The 25,951-nt window shown below is 37.5% G+C and overlaps 1 protein-coding gene across 1 annotated transcript in view; it reads left to right on the top strand.

Moving 5' to 3' along the window:
• LOC122812305 (venom factor-like) overlaps window positions 1-25,951 on the top strand; it is a 1,464,680-nt gene that overhangs the window by 820,269 nt on the left and 618,460 nt on the right. The window contains exon 22 of the mRNA XM_044084707.1: window positions 21,695-21,858. Coding sequence (XP_043940642.1) covers window positions 21,695-21,858 — 164 coding nt within the window. The remainder of the gene's footprint in view (window positions 1-21,694; window positions 21,859-25,951) is intronic.

Genomic DNA, 25,951 nt, shown 5'->3' with positions numbered 1-25,951 from the left:
TGGCAACTCTAGAGATTTAATAGTTGCTAGACAAAAGATTCATCCAAGAAGTCCCTGCAGACAAGATAGAATCTGGAACTTACTCAAGATTGGTTTTAGTGCCAAAAAAGACAGGGGACTGGAGATCCATCCTAGATCTCAGCATATTAAACACATCTGTAAAGAAAACCAAAGTTCTGGATGGTAACCCTACAGTCGATATTCCCTTTCATAGGGAAAGACAACTGGATGTGCTCTATCGACCTCAATGATGAGTACTACCATATAAAAATGGACAGGTGGTCCAGAAAGTATCTGCACTTCTGGCTGGGAGTCAGTCACTACCAATTTCAAGCCCTGCCCTTTGGCCTCACTACAGCCCCCAGAGTGTTCACCAAATGTATGGCAGTGATCACAGCTAACCTGAGACGTTAGAGATTCCGAGTGTTTCCATATCTGGATGACTGGCTCCTCACTGCTTCCACCAGGCATTTACTATCTCAGGCCAGGGACAAAACTGTTCTTCTTTACAACAAGCTGGGTATCACTATAAATCAAGAAAAATCCACCTTGTAACCATCGCAACATATTGTCTTCTTAGATGCAGAATTAAACTCAAGAGACATGACAGCAAGACTTACCCCAGACAGAATCCACTCCCTGCATCAACAGGTAAAATTTTTGATTTCAACAAAGAATGCCCAGGGCAGACAAGTGTTACAGACCCTGAGAATCATAGCTGTTGCCATTCTGCTGGTGCCCTTAGCCTGATTACACGTGAGACTCCTTCAGTGGATTTTATTCGCACAGTGGTCGATGCAAGATCTCCCTCTTTTACATTCAATATACATCATGGAGTCTTGCAAGAGAGATTTAACTTGGTGGCTTCAGGCAGACCAGCTGCATCTAGGTCACATCTTTGTGTTTTCCCAACCAAAGGTAGGACCATGGGCACTTCCCGGATTGGGTGGGAGGGACTCATTATCTGGGAAGGGCAGTTCAGGGTTTATATGGCAGGATCATGAGAACCATCTGCATATCAACATCCTAGAGATGAGAGCGGTGCTTTATGCATTGCAGGTACTTCAGGACTCTCTCCCTGTAAGAATAATTGCAAATCAGACAGACAACATGTTGGTAGTGTGGTATATAAACACACAAGGAGGAACCAAATCTTACCCCCTATGTCGAGAGGCATTAAGAGTTTGGCAATGGGGGATTGCTTCTCAATGCTTTCTAATTGCAATGCACATCCTGGGGAAATCCAATGTGATAGCGGACACACTCAGCAGGACTCTCCTGTTACCTCATGAGTGGTCCCTGAACAGAGAAATTGTGGAGATGATCTTCCGCTAATGGGGCCAGCCTTGCTGTGAACTTTTTTCTACTCCCAAGAATATCAAATGCAGCAACTAATTTGCCCTAATTCCCCCACAGAGGAAGCCACCCAGGGATGCACTGGTTCACGACTGGCCCTTGGGATTACTCTATGCCTTTCCTCCCTTTCCACTCATTCCAAAGGTGTTACAGAAAGCCAAATGGTTGAGAAACATGATGATCCTCATTGCTCCATACTGGCCTCATCAAGTTTGGTTTCCCTTTCTACAAACCCACCTCTTTGAAGAACTTTGGATTCTGGATCCAATTCCAGACCTTCTGACCTACAATTCGGGGAGTTCCATCCATCCACACCATCAAGTTGACAGCTTTGCTGCTCCAGTTCCACGACTAGCCAGGTGTTACTCTTTCACGCCAGCAGTAAGTCATATCCTAGCTTCTTCCCATAAACCCTCCACTAGGAAATTGTACTCTAACAAGTGGAAGAGATTTTCATGTTGGGCAGCTAAATGAAATATCAAACGTCTTACCGCCCCTATCCCAGTGAGTTTAGAGTTTCTCTCAAATCTGTTTGAAGAAGGTGCTGCAGCAGCTACTATTAGGGTACAATTATCTGCTATCTCCAGTTTTCATACTGGTGAAATGGGTGTTCCCATTATGTCTCACAGATTATGTAAGGCCTTTCTCAAAGGTTCCTTTCTACTTAGCCCCCTGATTAAGGAACCAATGACACCCTGGGATCTAAATTTGGTTCTAAATTCTCTGATTCCATCTCCCTATGAACCTGCTTCTACTTGTGATCTGAAATATTTATCATGGAAAACCCTCTTCCTTGTTGCCATTACATCGGCCAGAAGAGCTTCAGAACTGCAGGCTCTTTCAGTACGTTTGCCTTATATTGTATTTCATAAGGACAGGGTATCTCTCCGAACTAATCCCTCCTTCCTACCGAAGGTTTGTTTGGAAGGCAACATAAACCAATCCATGGAACTGCCAGTCTTTTTTCCCAATTACACCAACAAGGCAGAATATAAGTTACATCAGCTTGATGTTCATAGGTTCATAGGTTGGTACTAGGCTATCGGTCCTAGGGCCTATACAAGTCTAGCCATAACAATTCCCTGGATATTTCTTCCCACACTATTTACTTCCCTGGACCCCTGTCTAGCAGGGTGACTGATGTGATCCCTAGTGTGAATTTCCTTTCAACCATCCAATCATCAAGGTTCCTTTTGAAGAGGACCAAAGAGGTGCTATGCTTGACATGTATGGGCAATCTATTCCAGAGTCTGGGGAGTCTCTGGGTCAGGAACCTATCCCTCCAGCATGTTTTGTTTATTGTAATGACAAGGTTTAGATCCCTGAAGTGTCTGGCTCTGAGGGATTGGGATTTCTTTAAGTGTAACATGTCCAACAGCTCTGGGTTTGACATGGCCTTGTATGTTAAGCAGAGATTGCCTCGGAGCAGATAATATGCAACAGAATATAGCTGGAGTTTTTTAAGGCAGTCAGCATACGGCATCTGTTTTAGGCCTGTGATACTTTTAGTGAGGTATTTCTGTGGCCTTTCCAGTTGTTGCAGATGTCTTGAGAGGTACATACCAAATGGGGCGTTGTATTCTATAATGGGTCTAATGAGGGATGAGTACAGTGGGACAATGACCTCCTTTTTTCTGGATGAAAAACCCTTCGTGATGAGGTGTGCCACATAGAAGGATTTGCTGACTGTTGTGTCGATGTGGTTATTGAAGGTGAGACCACTGTCCACCTGTGTCTCTAAGTCCCTTATCACACTTTCGGTGTTTAGTGTACTGCCATCTATGTGCACAGGCAGTTACACTTTTACCTACATAGAATGAAAGACATTAGAAAGTCAGACCAACTTTTTGTCTCCTTTTCTGATAAGAAGACAGGATTACCAGTCTCTAAGGTGACCTTGTCTAAATGGTTTACGGACTGTATCATCCTTTCATACCAAAAGAATGACATACAATTGCCAGGGAAGATAAAAGGTCACTCCACTAGGTCAGTCTCAACTTCATCTGTCTTTCAAGCAAGGTTTCCCTTAGATACAAATTGTGCAGCTGCTAAATGGGTGAAACCTCACACCTTTATCACTCACTACAAAGTGGACTTGGTCTCCCGGAACAGGACTTCCTTTGCATCCACAGTACTGAAAAGTCTTTTTTCCTGAGCCACCCTAGAGGTTAGGTCCTAGGGACGCTGTCCCAACCAGCAAGAATTATGGCAAGATGGATTACATAACATCTAGAAGTTATGTACTTACCATAACGTTCAATGTTTGTAGTCCATCTCACCTATATTCTTACATCCCACCCTCCTCCCCCTCCCGTTCCTGGAGGAACTGGTGGACAAAATGATCTGCTGCAGAGATATGATGACTTTCAGCCTTTTTCCTTGACTGAATTATAGTGATTTGTGTAAATATGTATATATATTTTTAAGTTTATATGTTATATACATATAGAAGATAAGGTGCTTCTTGCTGGCTTGCAAACAAGATTTGGGTATGTAGCCATCACGGGATAGGGACTAGCCTTGAGCCACTGAAAGCTCTCGCATTTTAGTATTTGGGCAAGTCGGAGCCGATCCAACCAGCAAGAATATAGGTGAGATGGACTACAAACATGGAACGTTATGGTAAGTACATAACTTCTAGTTATATGATCTAAGTAGCCCACAAATTCTTTTAAGGACACAACATCCCCATTCCAGACCAAAAATATGTCATTGACAAAATGCTTATAAAACAGCAAATTAGAGTTATAACTCACAAAAGGATCAAAGATATGTATATTTTCCCAATATTCAATCACTATATTGGCATAAATGTTGGCTAGAGGAGTGCCCATTGCTGTTCTTGAAAGTGATAGATATTTTCCTCAAATATAAATACATTACTGCTTAATACCAACTCAAGCAAAAAACAAACAGCACTAATCTTCTTTGCATCATAATTACTATTCACACATTAAAACTCTGTGACAGTTTGTAAGCTATAAACATTTGGTATAACAGTAAAAACTTAATTTATATCAAATGTTACAAGTATATAATCAGAGACTTGATTCGTTTCATATCATGAATAAAATTTTTGTAAAAAGTGTCCAGTGTCATGAATAAAGCTTTTAATTCTATGAGAAAAGAAACTTAAAATATTGTCTAAGTATAAGGAAATAGGCTCTGTGATCCATCCCCTGCCTGAGACAATGGGTCTCATAGGGGGATGCATTTTATCTTTGTATTTTTGGCAGTCCAAATAAAACAGGAGTAATATGGTGGGGTACATACAAATAACTATACAACTCACAAAAAATGTCATTCTGTAATTGCAATTCATAAATATAACTATTCACCTTAAATAATATCACATAACGCCTTATTAATAACTTTAAAAACATTATTTTAAACTTCGTAAATTTTATTTGCATTATCAATTTTACTCATAACAACTGTTGCACAACCCTAATCAGCCTGTTAAATTTCAATGTTTGTGTTATTTTCTAAACCTTTTAAAGAATCATATTCTGCTTTAGATAAATTATTACTTTTATGTTTCTTTTCTGCTCATGCAAATGATGTATTTGTTTTTCACGTGTATTATGAAAGGCGTTAATGACAGGTGCACTAGAGGGAATGAAAGTATTAGTCCTTTTATTTACCTGTGGTCAGTTAACATTGTTCTTGAATAATAACTTTAGCTCCAAATTTCTTTTTAACAATTTTAAATCAATATGGGCATCAGCCGCAGAGTCACAAGTAGTGGGAATAAACTGAAGTCCCTTGTTGAAAAGTGAAACATCAAACTGAGTTACAGTAATACTAGAAAGATTCCATACGGTTGTCTCATTACTTATCTCTTGGAATTGGAATGGCTGTGTGTCTGAGGGCCATTCTGTCTTCCATTTCCTCCTTTTATTCTTGTTTTTCCTCATGATGATTCCCATTTCCTTATGTCTATTCTCTCTGGCAAATTCAGTTTTATAGCATGTGAAGAAACTGAACCTCCTCACTTTGTGTGTAGTGTCCATTGTTATATCATTTGCCCTTAATTCAGTAGATGTAGTTGGCTGTTCCAGTATTAGAGCCAAGTTTGAATTAGATACACTTACAGCATTTAGTACTAAAAGATCCTGTTCCGAAACTTGATTAACTGTTTCAGAAATATTTCCAACCAAAGACTCAGGTACATAAGTATCATCCAACTCATAGCTAGAGCCTCTATTATTCACAATAGCTCTACGTTTTCCAGTGCCTTTCAGCCAGGAAAAGATATTTCCTTTCTTGAAGTCATTTAAATCTCTTAGCAGCTTCTGTTTTTTAATCTCCTCAAGATGTTCAAATACATTCATATGTTCTAGCATTTCATTATAAATCTTTATTTTATTATTAAAACAAGGCATAATAGAAATGCTCTTTTCCAAACTGGATATTTGTATTTGCAAATCCCATTCAACATCAGTAAAACAATGATTCATTAATTGCATATACTCTGCACCCTATTTTAAATTCAATTCCTGCCATTTTTTCAGTAATAATGGCTACATATTAGCATGAGGGCATTTTCAGTATCGAGACCTCGAGGAACTATATATAACTTCAAATAATCCTGGAAACTCTCTCCACCATTGTAGACATTTAAATGTTTTAACCTTCTTTTCCAAAAGCTGTAACTGCTTATTAAATGTATTGTTCTGCATCTCAGAATTATCTATTTCAGGAAACAATGTAACCGATATAAAACATATTATTAGAAAAAACTGGGGTATTTTGTGTGCCCAGCCAGAGATAACTAAATTTATTGGTGATTTACCACACTTTGCCTTTAGGAATTGTTTAAATCTAAAACAAAAGTTATATTATATGTAAATTAATCAAATAAAAGAACTAGTTTATACTAAGAAAAAAGGAACTTTTCCTTGTTACAATCGCTCTTGATGTAAATATATTTTAAATGCAATTGAATTTATACACCAACTTACAGAGAAAATATTTAAATTTACTTGCTATACAAAGTGTTATTCTGAGAATATTATTTATTTAGTTACATGCATTGTCTGTCCAAGCTTTTATGCCGGGAAGTGCAATAGAAAATTTAAAGGGAGAATTACAGAACAACTATCAAATATATGAAGAACAAGGCTCAGAGCATAGTTTTAGAATTTAGTCTATAATAATATACTTGATAACAAAAAGGAAGAGAAACAGGCATATTAGAAATGTTATTGAAACTGCAGAGTTAAATTGGAGGTGTTTTCTGTGATGTGACAATTATAAATTGTTTTGTGTGTTTATATTCTGTTTGCATTGATACAGGGTGTATTCCAGAAAGCTATGTATTCATGATTAAAAGATTGTTTTGCCTTTTATAATTTTTGGTGTTGAGTTTTGACATTTTATTTGGTTTAATTGTGTATTAACGCAGAACTAGCCAGCTGATTAACCAAGTATCCCAGCATGCCACATGCAGCAATGGGGGTTGAAAAGGTGAGCAGTAAAAGTCCACAGCACAAAAGTATTTCATGCATTTCACTGAGGTGTTAGAGGGAGGGCTTCACAAAGTACATTCCACCAACTAAGAATATGCATTCCAGCTCTCTGCTTTTCTGTACATTGTACTAATCACCATGTCAGAGTGCTGGCAAAAGACAAAAGTCATTGGCCACATTATGTTTGTTCTTGCAGTGCGGGAGATCACTACTTAACATTGTGATAATTTATGCACTGCTTCAACATTTCTTATTTTACACATAACTTTCAGTGTTAGCAGCCAGCACAAAGTCCTAACACTCTGGTATGTATTGTTTTTGAGGTAGCCATACCATGAACTTGTAGTCAAGTATTCAAAAACTGATTCTGGGCACGTGGCCATAAGCCACTTTCATAACTGTTTACCCATGGTAACCCTGTAGTTAAAATTATATTTGGAGGATATATTCTCATGCATGGAGATTAGTGGGATTTTTCCTGTCCAAAAAGTCATAATTTTCCCAATTTAAGCAAATGCAGATATAGTCATAGTTTATTACTGAAACCAGAATAGCAGAGATCAGATTTATCTGATATATTGGAGCAAACTTTGGGTAAAATGGCATTTACTGTATATGGTGATTGTCTAATTTTATGAGTATATCTTGCGTTAAGAGATATTTGCATTTGCAAATCCCATTCAACATCAGTAAAACAATGATTCATTAATTGCATATACTCTGCACCCTATTTTAAATTCAATTCCTGCCATTTTTTCAGTAATAATGGCTACATATTAGCATAAGAGGGCATTTTCAGTATCGAGACCTCGAGGAACTATATATAACTTCAAATAATCCTGGAAACTCTCTCCACCATTGTAGACATTTAAATGTTTTAACCTTCTTTTCCAAAAGCTGTAACTGCTTATTAAATGTATTGTTCTGCATCTCAGAATTATCTATTTCAGGAAACAATGTAACCGATATAAAACATATTATTAGAAAAACTGGGGTATTTTGTGTGTGCCCAGCCAGAGATAACTAAATTTATTGGTGATTTACCACACTTTGCCTTTAGGAATTGTTTAAATCTAAAACAAAAGTTATATTATATGTAAATTAATCAAATAAAAGAACTAGTTTATACTAAGAAAAAGGAACTTTTCCTTGTTACAATCGCTCTTGATGTAAATGTATTTTAAATGCAATTGAATTTATACACCAACTTACAGAGAAAATATTTAAATTTACTTGCTATACAAAGTGTTATTCTGAGAATATTATTTATTTAGTTACATGCATTGTCTGTCCAAGCTTTTATGCCGGAAGTGCAATAGAAAATTTAAAGGGAGAATTACAGAACAACTATCAAATATATGAAGAACAAGGCTCAGAGCATAGTTTTAGAATTTAGTCTATAATAATATACTTGATAACAAAAAGGAAGAGAAACAGGCATATTAGAAATGTTATTGAAACTGCAGAGTTAAATTGGAGGTGTTTTCTGTGATGTGACAATTATAAATTGTTTTGTGTGTTTATATTCTGTTTGCATTGATACAGGGTGTATTCCAGAAAGCTATGTATTCATGATTAAAAGATTGTTTTGCCTTTTATAATTTTTGGTGTTGAGTTTTGACATTTTATTTGGTTTAATTGTGTATTAACGCAGAACTAGCCAGCTGATTAACCAAGTATCCCAGCATGCCACATGCAGCAATGGGGTTGAAAAGGTGAGCAGTAAAAGTCCACAGCACAAAAGTATTTCATGCATTTCACTGAGGTGTTAGAGGAGGGCTTCACAAAGTACATTCCACCAACTAAGAATATGCATTCCAGCTCTCTGCTTTTCTGTACATTGTACTAATCACCATGTCAGAGTGCTGGCAAAAGACAAAAGTCATTGGCCACATTATGTTTGTTCTTGCAGTGCGGGAGATCACTACTTAACATTGTGATAATTTATGCACTGCTTCAACATTTCTTATTTTACACATAACTTTCAGTGTTAGCAGCCAGCACAAAGTCCTAACACTCTGGTATGTATTGTTTTTGAGGTAGCCATACCATGAACTTGTAGTCAAGTATTCAAAAACTGATTCTGGGCACGTGGCCATAAGCCACTTTCATAACTGTTTACCCATGGTAACCCTGTAGTTAAAATTATATTTGGAGGATATATTCTCATGCATGGAGATTAGTGGGATTTTTCCTGTCCAAAAAGTCATAATTTTCCCAATTTAAGCAAATGCAGATATAGTCATAGTTTATTACTGAAACCAGAATAGCAGAGATCAGATTTATCTGATATATTGGAGCAAACTTTGGGTAAAATGGCATTTACTGTATATGGTGATTGTCTAATTTTATGAGTATATCTTGCGTTAAGAGATATTTGCATTTGCAAATCCCATTCAACATCAGTAAAACAATGATTCATTAATTGCATATACTCTGCACCCTATTTTAAATTCAATTCCTGCCATTTTTTCAGTAATAATGGCTACATATTAGCATAAGAGGGCATTTTCAGTATCGAGACCTCGAGGAACTATATATAACTTCAAATAATCCTGGAAACTCTCTCCACCATTGTAGACATTTAAATGTTTTAACCTTCTTTTCCAAAAGCTGTAACTGCTTATTAAATGTATTGTTCTGCATCTCAGAATTATCTATTTCAGGAAACAATGTAACCGATATAAAACATATTATTAGAAAAAACTGGGGTATTTTGTGTGCCCAGCCAGAGATAACTAAATTTATTGGTGATTTACCACACTTTGCCTTTAGGAATTGTTTAAATCTAAAACAAAAGTTATATTATATGTAAATTAATCAAATAAAAGAACTAGTTTATACTAAGAAAAAAGGAACTTTTCCTTGTTACAATCGCTCTTGATGTAAATGTATTTTAAATGCAATTGAATTTATACACCAACTTACAGAGAAAATATTTAAATTTACTTGCTATACAAAGTGTTATTCTGAGAATATTATTTATTTAGTTACATGCATTGTCTGTCCAAGCTTTTATGCCGGGAAGTGCAATAGAAAATTTAAAGGGAGAATTACAGAACAACTATCAAATATATGAAGAACAAGGCTCAGAGCATAGTTTTAGAATTTAGTCTATAATAATATACTTGATAACAAAAAGGAAGAGAAACAGGCATATTAGAAATGTTATTGAAACTGCAGAGTTAAATTGGAGGTGTTTTCTGTGATGTGACAATTATAAATTGTTTTGTGTGTTTATATTCTATTTGCATTGATACAGGGTGTATTCCAGAAAGCTATGTATTCATGATTAAAAGATTGTTTTGCCTTTTATAATTTTTGGTGTTGAGTTTTGACATTTTATTTGGTTTAATTGTGCATTAACGCAGAACTAGCCAGCTGATTAACCAAGTATCCCAGCATGCCACCTGCAGCAATGGGGGTTGAAAAGGTGAGCAGTAAAAGTCCACAGCACAAAAGTATTTCATGCATTTCACTGAGGTGTTAGAGGGAGGGCTTCACAAAGTACATTCCACCAACTAAGAATATGCATTCCAGCTCTCTGCTTTTCTGTACATTGTACTAATCACCATGTCAGAGTGCTGGCAAAAGACAAAAGTCATGGGCCACATTATGTTTGTTCTTGCAGTGCGGGAGATCACTACTTAACATTGTGATAATTTATGCACTGCTTCAACATTTCTTATTTTACACATAACTTTCAGTGTTAGCAGCCAGCACAAAGTCCTAACACTCTGGTATGTATTGTTTTTGAGGTAGCCATACCATGAACTTGTAGTCAAGTATTCAAAAACTGATTCTGGGCACGTGGCCATAAGCCACTTTCATAACTGTTTACCCATGGTAACCCTGTAGTTAAAATTATATTTGGGGGATATATTCTCATGCATGGAGATTAGTGGGATTTTTCCTGTCCAAAAAGTCATAATTTTCCCAATTTAAGCAAATGCAGATATAGTCATAGTTTATTACTGAAACCAGAATAGCAGAGATCAGATTTATCTGATATATTGGAGCAAACTTTGGGTAAAATGGCATTTACTGTATATGGTGATTGTCTAATTTTATGAGTATATCTTGCGTTAAGAGAATTCATAGAAATGTCATACATTCCAAATGGTCTGCAGGCAGGTACACATGGTGTCATATGTGGACCTTTCTTTTTGCTATAACATGCACAGTATCTATTGTGTTTCAGCATGAAAAGTTTACAATCTTTGCCGATCAGTCTGCTGCATTAAAAGTTGCTGAGTTAACAATCTTTGTAGATGATATCCTCACATTTGTCTGTACAGATGTTGCTCAATTAATGATCAATGACAACGCCACATCATTAACAAGTTATGCAGATAACACTGCTGTTTTAACCTCTGCAGATGATAGTGGTACATTAACAATGCAGGTGACATACAGTAATTAACAATACAGATGACTTTATTACAGTAATATTATGTGCAGATAACACTATGTCATCAATGCAGAATATGTAGTTACATTAACAGTCCTTGCACGACACTGCTGTATTTTCTATCCAAAAGATGTAGCTATATTAACAGTTGCAGATGACACTGATGTATCATCTGTACAGAAGATGCTATTTCATTATTTTTTTATTTTATTTTACATTTGTTGACTGGGATAGTCCGAATAGATGCATGTCCATTTTCAGCGGAGGCCCAGGGAGAAAAGCTCCAAGGGTAAGCAGATACAGCATTACATAATACCAGCATTACATATTACAAACAGACTATTTACAGAGATTACATAAGTAAGCAAGTTAAACAAGTTCCACAGGTTACAGTTAATCCTGAGCACAAGTCAGGATTAAATTAAATTACACAGTAAACTGGTTAACACATTTTTACACATTCTAGAGAGAGTTAGCCAGGCTTGATACATTGACATAGCCAGTTAAGTGACAAATGTTGTTTAAGTCTAGTTTTAAATTGACCTAAGGTGGAAAGTAAGGTAATATCAGCTGGAAGAGAGTTCCAGGATCTACTTACAGAGTTTGCAAAGAGAGAATCACCGGCTGTGTTATTAATTTTGCTAGTCTGAATTAGTAGTTTGTTAGAGGATCGAAGCAGTCTAGGATTGTTATAGGGGGTGATAATATTTTTAAGTGCAGGAGTATTGTCCAGATTATAGAGGATTTTATAGGCCATAATCAGTTAGTTATACTGGATTAGTCTGGGTAGTTCAAGCCACCCAAGCTGATTTAGATTGATGCAATGATGTGTCCTAAATGGCAGCCCAGTGGCAAACCTGGCAATGTGGTTGTAGCAAATTGAGAGTTTGTTAAGGACAGTCTTGTTTGTATTCGAGAGTAGAGGGGATGCATACAGAAGGATTGAAAGAAGGTGAGCTATGGCAATTTTAGCTGGAGGGGTTAGGAAGGCTTTTATTCTGTAAAGTGACCCTAGTTTTTTATTGATGGTTTTGATAGTTTGGTTAAGATGTAGGTCAAATTTTAGATTATTGTCTATGATGACACCTAATAGTTTTGTAGATGGGTCAGGGGAGATTATTGTGCCATCATTTGATTTTATGATAAAGGTGAAAGTGGTAGACCTACATGTTGGTGAAAATAACAGCATTTTAGTTTTTTGGGGATTTTGGATCAGATGATGTTCAGAAAGCCAGTTTTCTATTGTATTAAAGGTGGTCTGGGTAGCTGACCATAACTCTACTGGAGATGTGGCTGAGCAAATCAGAGTAGAGTCATCAACATATTGGATACAGCTGAATTTTAGGATGACAGTATAAAGGCTGTTAATGAAGATGGAGAACAGCAAGGGCCCTAGTATAGAGCCTTGTGGTACTCCAAGGGTGTTAGGTAGAAGGTTAGAGAGTTTGTTCTGCCAGAGGCCAGCCTGCTGTTGACCATTCAGGTAGGATTGAAACCATTGGAGGGCTCCAGTATCTAGACAGAATGTTTGCAGGGTGTGGATTAAAAGTTGGTGATCAACCATATTGAATGCCTTGGAAAGATCCAAAAACAGGGCTGAGGATATATAATTATTGTTTCGATTGTGGTTTATGGTGTTAGTAAAGGCTAGGAGGGCTGAAGTAGTGCTGTGATGAGGACGGAAGCCATGCTGAGTGTCTGCCATAAGGTGATTTTGGATTAGGTGGTGCATGAGTTGTCTATGAATACATTTTTCCATAATCTTTGCAAGTGGAGAGAGTATAGCTATTGGCCTATAATTGGAGAATTCAGTAGAGCTGCCTCCTTTGTGAAGTGGGATTACATAGGATATTTTCCACATGGTGAGAATTTTAGCTTCTACTATGGTTCGATTGATTAGTATTGAGACAGGGTAAGCAATAGCATCAGCTGATTTTTGTAGTTACTCATCAGGGAGTTGATCAGCAGAAAGTGTAGTGGGTTTTAATTTTTTGATCAAGGTATGGATAAGTGAAGTGGCAACTGGTTGGAAGCTGAATGCAAGTAGGTTTCTAGGGGTGCTACTTTCAGGACCATGGGAGCTAGGAGGTAGTCGGCTAGCTAGGGCTTGAATTGTCTCAGTAAAGAATTGGTTAAAACTATCAGAAACATCTTCAGGGGTTTTATCAACAGTAGTAGCATTGATTGGGATTGAAGTTTGTCCAGGATGTAGTAGATTATTTAAACCTGCTCAAAACTTATGAGGGTTATTTTGATTGATGTCTGTAAATTACAGTCGTATTGTTTTTTGTCTTGTAAAATTGAATTTTTGGTTTCGTTCCTGGATTGCCTGTATTTAATGTGATCTTGAGGGTCTTTAGAAGAATGCCATAAAGCCCATGCTTTGTTTCTAAGGGTAATTTTGAGTTTAGACTCTATAGAAAGCCATGGTGCAGTTTTTGCCTTGGTTCTCTTTGAACGAACAGGTGCATGCAAATCAAGGATCTCAAGGAATTTGTTGTTAAAGTATGCTACTGCTTCCTCTAAGGGGAGGTGTTTTAGAATAGACCAATTACATGAGTTTAGTTCTTGTTGGAATTTTGCAGGGTCAAAGTTTTTATTGTTTCTAACCTTTCTGAGTAAGGGTTGTTGGGAATTAATGGTTTTGTGCTTAATTACATATGTGAGAAGGTGATCGCTTAGGTCATTAAGGAGGGTACCAGAGGTGTACAGTTGGGGGTTACTGTTTATGAGTACCCAGTCAAGTACACTTTCTTTTTGGTTGGGTTTACCTATCCTGGTAGGGGTGGATAGGATTTGTGTAAATGCATGCAGATTAATATGGGTGGTTGGGAATTTTGAGGAACAGGAGCCCCAGTCTATGTTAAAGTCTCCAAGTAGAAGGGTTTCTTGGGGGTAGTGACATGATAGCCAGTGCAGAATATCTTCAAATATAGATATATTGTTACCTGGGGGAATGTACATACAGATGATATTAATGCATTTATTTCTATTAAGTTGCAATTTGGTAGCAAGAATCTCTGAATTATTAATCTGAGGAGGTTGTATTACATCTATGATGACATTCAACTCAGATTTATAGAGTACAGCTACCCTACCCCCCTTCCTCGAAGCACGATCCAGCCTGTGTATGTTGTACCCAGGTGGTAACACTTCATTGTCTTTAGTGTTAGGTTTTAACCAGGTTTCAGATAAACAGAGAATCTCAGGGGAGTGGACATCCAGAAGTGCATGCAATTCATGTACCTTGTTATTAATGCTTCTAATATTGAGATGACAGACTAGGAGAGAGCAATTGGCCTGTTAACTGTAGGTTTGTAGCTTAGATTAAAAGTAGAGGGGGTATATGTATCTGAAGTGAGTGGGCCAGGGTTGGGGTGAATATCACCACCAAGTATTAGGTTGAGTCTATACTTGGTGATGAACTTCAGGAATTTGTTTATTAGTTTGTGGTAGTGTTTGTATCTAGAGCTAATGTGTCTGGGGTTGAGATGTTGATAGACTGAACAAGGTGTTGGATATGATCTGGTTCTGTAAGTATGGTTGAAGGTGGAAGGATTTACAGCTGGGGTGATTGTATGGCCTTTTGGGACCTGAAATCCTGTGAGAAACTGGTTTTCATAAAAGGTAAGGAGGTATGGTGCGAACAAGAGGGGTGTGAACAAGAGGGGTAGTAAAGAGGAGTACATCATTATCTGTGATTCAGCTAGTTAGTTAAGGAATTGTTTTACCTGGTGATGCAACACCAGAAGATAGAGTGGTGAGGTAAAGGTACTGGAAGGGGGATGGGAGAATGCCAGATGAAAGCTAATAGGTGCTATTAAAATGTAGGTGGTAGAATGGGGGTGGGTGGAATTATCCCAGATGAAAGCGGATAGGATCTAGAAAGTAGGGGAGTGGCTATAGTACTATAAATTTAGAGGTACTGGGGGCAGGAGGGAATTGGGGGCAGGGAGCGGAGCGAAGAGAGCCCAAGCATAGCGAGGGCGAACATAGCAGGGCTATTGCAGTTTACAAGGTTTCCTAAGGTGTCCTAAAGCTATAAGGTAAGTATTGCAGCTCTTAATGTAAGAGTCAATTTACTTCAGTTACAGGGGAAGGAGGCAACCACTCAAGTAGAAACAAAGAGCCCTATGGCTGACCAATATGGTGACCTGCTTAATTACAAAGCACTGTAAGTGAAAGCTTAACAAATGCTTTTTGTGTGTAACCTACTCTGTTTAAATGTTGAGAGAAACTGATTGCAGTCCTGTAGACACCTTTTTGTAGGGAACTGTAGAGTTCAATCTGTTTAAATGTTGAGAGAAACTGATTGCAGTCCTGTAGACACCGTTTTGTAGGGAACTGTAGAGTTCAATCTGTTTAAATGTTGAGAGAAACTGATTGCAGTCCTGTAGACACTGTTTTGTAGGGACCTGTAGAGTTCAATCTGTTTAAATGTTGAGAAAAACTGATTGCAGTCCTGTAGACATAGTTTTGTAGGGGACTGTAGAGTTCAATCTGTTTAAATGTTGAGAGAAACTGATTGCAGTAACCGTTTTTGTAGGGAACTGTAGAGTTCAATCTGTTTAAATGTTGAGAGAAACTGATTGCAGTCCTGTAGACACCATTTTGTAGGGAACTGTAGAGTTCAATCTGTTTAAATGTTGAGAGAAACTGATTGCAGTCCTGTAGACACCGTTTTGTAGGGAACTGTAGAGTTCAATCTGTTAAATGTTGAGAGAAACTGATTGTACCTGTAGACACCATTTTGTAGGGAACTGTAGAGTTCAATCTGTTTAAATGTTGAGAGAAACTGATTGCAGTCCTGTAGACACCGTTTTGTAGGGAACTGTAGAGTTCAATCTGTTTAAATGTTGAGAGAAACTGATTGCAGTCCTGTAGACACCGTTTTGTAGGGAACTGTAGAGTTCAATCTGTTAAATGTTGAGAGAAACTTATTGCAGTCCTGTAGACACCGTTTTGTAGGGAACTGTAGAGTTCAATCTGTTAAATGTTGAGAGAAACTGATTGCAGTCCTGTAGACACCGTTTTATAGGGAACTGTAGAGTTCAATCTGTTTAAATGTTGAGTGAAACTGATTTCATTCCTGTAGACACCATTTTGTAGGGAACTGTAGAGTTCAATCTGTTTAAATGTTGAGAGAAACTGGTTGCAGTCCTGTAGGCACCGTTTTGTAGGGAACTGTAGAGTTCAATCTATTTAAATGTTGAGAGAAACTGATTGCAGTCCTGTAGACACCGTTTTATAGGGAACTGTAGAGTTCAATCTGTTTAATTGTTGAGAGAAACTGATTGCTGTCCTGTAGACATTAACAGTTGTTGCAGATGACACTGCTGTGTCATCTATACATAAGATGTACCTACTTTAACAATCATCACAGAAGACACTGCTGTGTTGTCTGCGCAGAAAATGTAGTTACATTACTAGCCATCACATATGACACTGATGTGTTGTCTATACAATAGATGTAGCTATATTAACAGTCATCACACATGACACTGATGTGTCATCTATACAGAAGATATAGTTACATTAACAATTGTCACACATGACCTTGCAGTGTCATCTGTGCAGAAGGTGTAGCTACATTAACAATCACATATGACACTGCTTTGTTATCTGTGCAGAAGATGTAGTTACATTAACAGTCATCACACATGATACTGCTGTGTCATGTATGCAGATTTATTTACATTAACAGTTGTCACACAGGACACTGCTGTGTCATGATGCAGAAGTAGTTACACTAACAGTCATCACACATTACACTGCTGTGTCATATGTGCAGAAAGTGTAGTTACATTAACAGTTGTCACACATGACACTGCTGTGTCATCTGTGCAGAAGATATAGTTACATTAACAGTTGTCACACATGACACAGATGTGTCATGTATGCAGAAGATGTAGTTACATTAACAGTCGTCACACTTGACACTGCGGTGTCATCTCTGCAGATGGTGTAATTACATTAACAGTCATCACATGTGATTCTGCTGTGTCATGCATGCAGAAGATATAGTTACATTAATAGTCATCACACATGACACTATGTCATGTATGCAGAGGATATAGTTACATTAACAGTGATCACACATGACCCTGCTGTGTCATGTATGCAGAAGATGTAGTTACATTAACAGTCATCACATATGACACTGCTGTGTCATCTGTGCAGAAGATGTAGTTACATTAACAGTTGTCACACATGACACGGATGTGTCATGTATGCAGAAGGTGTAGTTATGTTAGCAGTTGCTTTAGATGACACTGCTGCACATGGTGAAGGCTGATTTTTATTTATTCCTTTGTGTCCCTAGTGTAGATGTCCTTTGAAGGTGTACTGAACTCTTAGCTGAGTCATGAACTGATACTGAAACATAATGAAGTAAATGCATATAATGTTTACTTCTCTGTCAGCATAGCTTTTTGATTTGAATAGTTGCAAAGCTTGGCTTCATATCTGGACTTGTAAAAGAATGCTGTTTTGTCAGGGGATGTATTGTCACAGTTAATGCATATGCACAAAGAAGGTTATTTACAGTTAATACTATAAATACATAATGTGTCATTTATCTTGAAATGTAAAACTGCAACAACATTTAATTGAAGTGTTTTATGCTACACTTAATGCCCAGCAAAGTTAACAGCCCTAGTCTGGATTAGAGTTCACGTTTTCTTTGTTTAACTAGCACTGTGTATAATACATAGCAATTTTATTTATACATTTGTAACTAATCTGCATCGGTTTAACCTTTCAGAGTATTTATTTGAATGGGAATAAAAACTAAAAGGTCATATTCAAGCTTGCTTTACACCTCACAAAGTTCATTAAGTGCTATACCAGAGGGATACACACTTTGCAACAAATATCTAAAATGTTTTCAACAGACATTTACTATCTCCCTCAATATTACATATGAGACAAAGTCCCGGCTCTGACCCAGAAAATCTGGGATTGACTAATCACCTAGGTGTTGGAAGATGCAGATGCTGGGGGTGGGAGTGTCCAGCTGTTGTCAGCTTCTTAATCGTAGCAGTGTGGAACTGAACTGGACAACTAATGTGTAGGAATCCTGCAAAGGTGAAGTCTTGTGCTGCAGCAGCTGCAGGATAGGTTGTGACATGCATGTTGGGACAGCAGGCCCTGTGCAGTGCTATAGCCAGAGGTCATTGCATGCGTATAGGCTGGAACTGAACTGGACAACTAATGTGTAGGAATCCTGCAAAGGTGAAGTCTTGTGCTGCAGCAGCTGCAGGATAGGTTGTGACATGCATGTTGGGACACCAGGCCTTGTGCAGTGCTATAGCCAGAGGTCATCGCATGTGCATAGGCTGGAACTGAACTGGACAACTAATGTGTAGGAATCCTGCAAAGGTAAAGTCTTGTACAACAGCAGCTGCGGGATAGGTTATGACATGCATGTTGGGACACCAGGCCCTGTGCATTGCTATAGCCAGAGGTCATCGCATGTGTATAGGCTGGAACTGAACTGGACAACTAATGTGTAGAAATCCTGCAAAGGTGAAGTCTTGTGCTGCAGCAGCTGCAGGATAGGTTGTGACATGCATGTTGGGACACCAGCCCTGTGCAGTGCTATAGCCAGAGGTCATCGCATGTGTATAGGCTGGAACTGAACTGGACAACTAATGTGTAGGAATCCTGCAAAGGTGAAGTCTTGTGCAGCAGCAGCTGTGGGATAGGTTGTGACATGCATGTTGGGACACCAGCCCTGTGCAGTGCTATAGCCAGAGGTCATCGCATGCATATAGGCTGGAACTGAACTGGACAACTAATGTGTAGGAATCCTGCAAAGGTGAAGTCTTGTGCTGCAGCAGCAGCTGCAGGATAGGTTGTGACATGCATGTTGGGACACCAGGCCCTGTGCAGTGCTATAGCCAGAGGTCATTGCATGCGTATAGGCTGGAACTGAACTGGACAACTAATGTGTAGGAATCCTGCAAAGGTGAAGTCTTGTGCAGCAGCAGCTGTGGGATAGGTTGTGACATGCATGTTGGGACACCAGGCCCTGTGCAGTGCTATAGCCAGAGGTCATTGCATGCGTATAGGCTGGAACTGAATTGGACAACTAATGTGTAGGAATCCTGCAAAGGTGAAGTCTTGTGCTGCAGCAGCTGCAGGATAGGTTGTGACATGCATGTTGGGAACCCAGCCCTGTGCAGTGCTATAGCCAGAGGTCATCGCATGTGTATAGGCTGGAACTGAACTGGACAACTAATGTGTAGGAATCCTGCAAAGGTGAAATCTTGTGCTGCAGCAGCTGCAGGATAGGTTGTGACATGCATGTTGGGACACCAGGCCCTGTGCAGTGCTATAGCCAGAGGTCATTGCATGTGTATAGGCTGGAACTGAACTGGAAAACTAATGTGTAGGAATCCTGCAAAGGTGAAGTCTTGTGCTGCAGCAGCAGCTGCAGGATAGGTTGTGACATGCATGTTGGGACACCAGGCCCTGTGCAGTGCTATAGCCAGAGGTCATTGCATGCATATAGGCTGGAACTGAACTGGACAACTAATGTGTAGGAATCCTGCAAAGGTGAAGTCTTGTGCTGCAGCAGCCGCAGGATAGGTTGTGGCATGCATGTTGGGACACCAGGCCCTGTGCAGTGCTATAGCCAGAGGTCATTGCATGCGTATAGGCTGGAACTGAACTGGACAACTAATGTGTAGGAATCCTGCAAAGGTGAAGTCTTGTGCAGCAGCAGCTGCGGGATAGGTTGTGACATGCATGTTGGGACACCAGGCCCTGTGCAGTTCTATAGCCAGAGGTCATTGCATGCGTATAGGCTGGAACTGAATTGGACAACTAATGTGTAGGAATCCTGCAAAGGTGAAGTCTTGTGCTGCAGCAGCTGCAGGATAGGTTGTGACATGCATGTTGGGACACCAGCCCTGTGCAGTGCTATAGCCAGAGGTCATCGCATGTGTATAGGCTGGAACTGAACTGGACAACTAATGTGTAGAAATCCTGCAAAGGTGAAGTCTTGTGCTGCAGCAGCTGCAGGATAGGTTGTGACATGCATGTTGGGACACCAGCCCTGTGCAGTGCTATAGCCAGAGGTCATCGCATGTGTATAGGCTGGAACTGAACTGGACAACTAATGTGTAGGAATCCTGCAAAGGTGAAGTCTTGTGCTGCAGCAGCTGCAGGATAGGTTGTGACATGCATGTTGGGACACCAGCCCTGTGCAGTGCTATAGCCAGAGGTCATCGCATGTGTATAGGCTGGAACTGAACTGGACAACTAATGTGTAGGAATCCTGCAAAGGTGAAGTCTTGTGCTGCAGCAGCAGCTGCAGGATAGGTTGTGACATGCATGTTGGGACACCAGGCCCTGTGCAGTGCTATAGCCAGAGGTCATTGCATGCGTATAGGCTGGAACTGAACTGGACAACTAATGTGTAGGAATCCTGCAAAGGTGAAGTCTTGTGCAGCAGCAGCTGCGGGATAGGTTGTGACATGCATGTTGGGACACCAGGCCCTGTGCAGTGCTATAGCCAGATGTCATTGCATGTGTATAGGCTGGAACTGAATTGGACAACTAATGTGTAGGAATCCTGCAAAGGTGAAGTCTTGTGCTGCAGCAGCTGCAGGATAGGTTGTGACATGCATGTTGGGACAGCAGGCCCTGTGCAGTGCTATAGCCAGAGGTCATCGCATGTGTATAGGCTGGAACTGAATTGGACAACTAATGTGTAGGAATCCTGCAAAGATGAAGTCTTGTACAACAACAGCTGCGGGATAGGTTGTGACATGCATGTTGGGACACCAGGCCATGTGCAGTGCTATAGCCAGAGGTCATTGAATGTGTGTAGACATACATGTATGATATACTGGAATTGTGCATCACAGTTTTAACAGCAGGCATGTCATGTCCATGTTAAAATAAAAATAACTCTTGTCTCTCATGAGTAACGTAATTCCCACCCTGGCACAATTGGGCTCCATCCTTACATTCGGACAGTCCCAATATGTGTGATAAAGATAATTCCTCTTGTCACTCAGGCAAGCATGTCCTCTGCCATGAGGGAACAGCCATTATCATATATGCAACGTATGCATTTTTTATAATGTTGTCATAGACTGATATGTGGTATGTTTATCAAGTTAAAAATTAAATAAAAATGAAATCAGATATTTTAATATATAATTTAAAATTCTGCTCTAGACTAGTGCCACATTCCCTTTGAAAGTATGCTAATAGTTTCCATCTAATTATTTGACCAGCATTTTTTATCAGAAAAACATTCTGCTGTTACTGTTGTTTTCTACTGAAATTTAATGAATCAGCTATTATAATGGTTAATAAAATTGTCATCTCAAAAAGAAATACTGGACAAGTAGAATGAGAATGTAATTAATTTTAATGAAAATGTAATTAATTTTAATGAAAATGTAATTAATTTTAATGGCTGTTTTCTTGACTTGTCTAGATATGAACCATTGGAGAGATGCAGCTTCCAACCAGTATACCTTCGAAGCCACGGCCTACGGTCTGCTGACATTGGTTAAAATGCAGAAGTTTGATCTTGCTGGTCCTGTTGTAAGGTGGCTAACAGAAAAGAGGTTCTTTGGGGGTGGATATGGCTCTACACAGGTATGCAAAATATTAATAACTAGAAATAAAAGATAGACATCATAAATCTCAATAAAGAAATGTGAAGGTTTGAAGATTTCTGAAAAATCAAGGTTTAGTCTAAGGGTATGGTGTGACTTCAATTTTAGACAAGTTATTTAATAAGTGACTGATTCATAGGTTCATAGGTTAGTACTAGGCTAACTGCCTTTGTGGGCCATTTTAAGCCTAGCCAATCACCTCATTTGAGAATTAAACCCTGCACCTTTGGTTTGCAAGGCAAACACCCTAACCATTATGCCAACCTCCCACCCCTGATGTCACCTTGACTAACCATTCTGGTGTAGTGACTAAAGCAAACCTAGCAAGTAGAGACAGCAAGCAGCTTAAAAGTGTAACACACACTGTGCACTTACCACAACCAAGCAACAGTAGAGAAGAACGGATTCCTTTGCAAATCAATCAAGACTGTTATGTAAATTAGTTACTAACGCATTAATCCATTACTTTATTAATAGTGTTTCATGCAGGTATGGTCATGTTTCTCCAATGTAATGTAACATAAAATAACACAACATAACATAAAATTATAAAACATAACAAAATAACACAACATAGCATAACATAATTTAAAATAACATAAAATAACACAACATAGTATAGTACAGCACAGCATAACATAACACAGCATAACATAGTATAGCACAGCATAAGATAACATGTAACATAACATAACATAACATAACATAACATAACATAGTACAGCACAGCATAACATAACATGTAACATAACATAACATAACATAACATAGCATAACATAGTACAGCACAGCATAACATAACATAACATAACATAACATAGTACAGCACAGCATAACATAACATAGCATAACATAGTACAGCACAGCATAACATAACATAGCATAACATAGTACAGCACAGCATAACATAACATAACATAACATAACATAACATAACATAACATAACATAGCATAACATAACATAGCATAACATAGTACAGCACAGCATAACATAACATAACATAACATAACATAACATAACATAACATAGCATAACATAGCATAACATAGTACAGCACAGCATAACATAACATGTAACATAACATAACATAACATAACATAGCATAACATAGTACAGCACAGCATAACATAACATAACATAACATAACATAGCATAACATAGTACAGCACAGCATAACATAACATAGCATAACATAGTACAGCACAGCATAACATAACATAGCATAACATAGTACAGCACAGCATAACATAACATAACATAACATAACATAACATAACATAACATAGCATAACATAGCATAACATAGTACAGCACAGCATAACATAACATAACATAACATAGTACAGCACAGCATAACATAACATAACATAACATAACATAACATAGTACAGCACAGCATAACATAACATAACATAACATAACATAACATAGTACAGCACAGCATAACATAACATAACATAACATAACATAGTACAGCACAGCATAGCATAACATAACATAACATAACATAACATAACATAGTACAGCACAGCATAACATAACATAACATAACATAACATAGTACAGCACAGCATAACATAACATAACATAACATAACATAACATAGTACAGCACAGCATAACATAACATAACATAACATAACATAACATAACATAACATAACATAACATAACATAACATAGCATAACATAGCATAACATAGTACAGCACAGCATAACATAACATAACATAACATAACATAACATAACATAACATAACATAGTACAGCACAGCATAACATAACATAACATAACATAGTACAGCACAGCATAACATAACATAACATAACATAACATAACATAACATAACATAGTACAGCACAGCATAACATAACATAACATAACATAACATAGTACAGCACAGCATAACATAACATAACATAACATAACATAACATAACATAACATAACATAGCATAACATAGCATAACATAGTACAGCACAGCATAACATAACATAACATAACATAACATAACATAACATAACATAGTACAGCACAGCATAACATAACATAACATAACATAGTACAGCACAGCATAACATAACATAACATAACATAACATAACATAACATAGTACAGCACAGCATAACATAACATAACATAACATAATATAGTACAGCACAGCACAGCATAACATAACATAACATAACATAGTACAGCACAGCATAACATAACATAACATAACATAGTACAGCACAGCATAACATAACATAACATAACATAACATAGTACAGCACAGCATAACATAACATAACATAACATAACATAGTACAGCACAGCATAACATAACATAACATAACATAACATAACATAGTACAGCACAGCATAACATAACATAACATAACATAACATAGTACAGCACAGCATAACATAACATAACATAACATAACATAGTACAGCACAGCATAACATAACATAACATAACATAACATAGCATAACATAGTACAGCACAGCATAAGATAACATAACATAACATAACATAACATAACATAACATAACATAGCATAACATAGTACAGCACAGCATAACATAACATAACATAACATAACATAACATAACATAACATAACATAACATAGTACAGCACAGCATAACATAACATAACATAGTACAGCACAGCATAACATAACATAACATAACATAACATAACATAGCATAACATAGTACAGCACAGCATAACATAACATAACATAACATAACATAACATAGTACAGCACAGCATAACATAACATAACGTAACATAACATAACATAACATAGCATAACATAGTACAGCACAGCATAACATAACATAACATAACATAACATAACATAACATAGTACAGCACAGCATAACATAACATAACATAACATAACATAACATAGTACAGCACAGCATAACATAACATAACATAACACAACATAACATAACATAACATAACATAATATAGCATAACATAGTACAGCACAGCATAACATAACATAGCATAACATAGTACAGCACAGCATAACATAACATAACATAACATAACATAGTACAGCACAGCATAACATAACATAACATAACATAACATAGCATAACATAGTACAGCACAGCATAACATAACATAGCATAACATAGTACAGCACAGCATAACATAACATAACATAACATAGTACAGCACAGCATAACATAACATAACATAACATAACATAGCATAACATAGTACAGCACAGCATAACATAACATAACATAACATAACATAACATAACATAACATAGTACAGCACAGCATAACATAACATAACATAACATAGTACAGCACAGCATAACATAACATAACATAGCATAACATAGTACAGCACAGCATAACATAACATGTAACATAACATAACATAACATAGTACAGCACAGCATAACATAACATAACATAACATAACATAACATAACATAGTACAGCACAGCATAACATAACATAACATAACATAACATAACATAACATAACATAACATAGCATAACATAGTACAGCACAGCATAAGATAACATAACATAACATAACATAACATAACATAACATAACATAGTACAGCACAGCATAACATAACATAACATAACATAGTACAGCACAGCATAACATAACATAACATAACATAACATAACATAACATAGTACAGCACAGCATAACATAACATAACATAACATAGTACAGCATAACATAACATAACATAACATAACATAACATAACATAGTACAGCACAGCATAACATAACATAACATAACATAACATAACATAGTACAGCACAGCATAACATAACATAACATAACATAACATAACATAACATAACATAGCATAACATAGTACAGCACAGCATAAGATAACATAACATAACATAACATAACATAACATAGCATAACATAGTACAGCACAGCATAACATAACATAACATAACATAACATAACATAACATAACATAGCATAACATAGTACAGCACAGCATAACATAACATAACATAACATAGTACAGCACAGCATAACATAACATAACATAGTACAGCACAGCATAACATAACATAACAT

The sequence above is a fragment of the Protopterus annectens genome, chromosome 9.part0 (genome assembly GCF_019279795.1).
Source record: "Protopterus annectens isolate FY-2018-M chromosome 9.part0, PAN1.0, whole genome shotgun sequence".
In the NCBI taxonomy this organism is placed as follows: domain Eukaryota; kingdom Metazoa; phylum Chordata; order Ceratodontiformes; family Protopteridae; genus Protopterus; species Protopterus annectens.
Note: the sequence above shows the minus strand (reverse complement) of the source record. Positions and strands in the feature narration are given on the sequence as shown.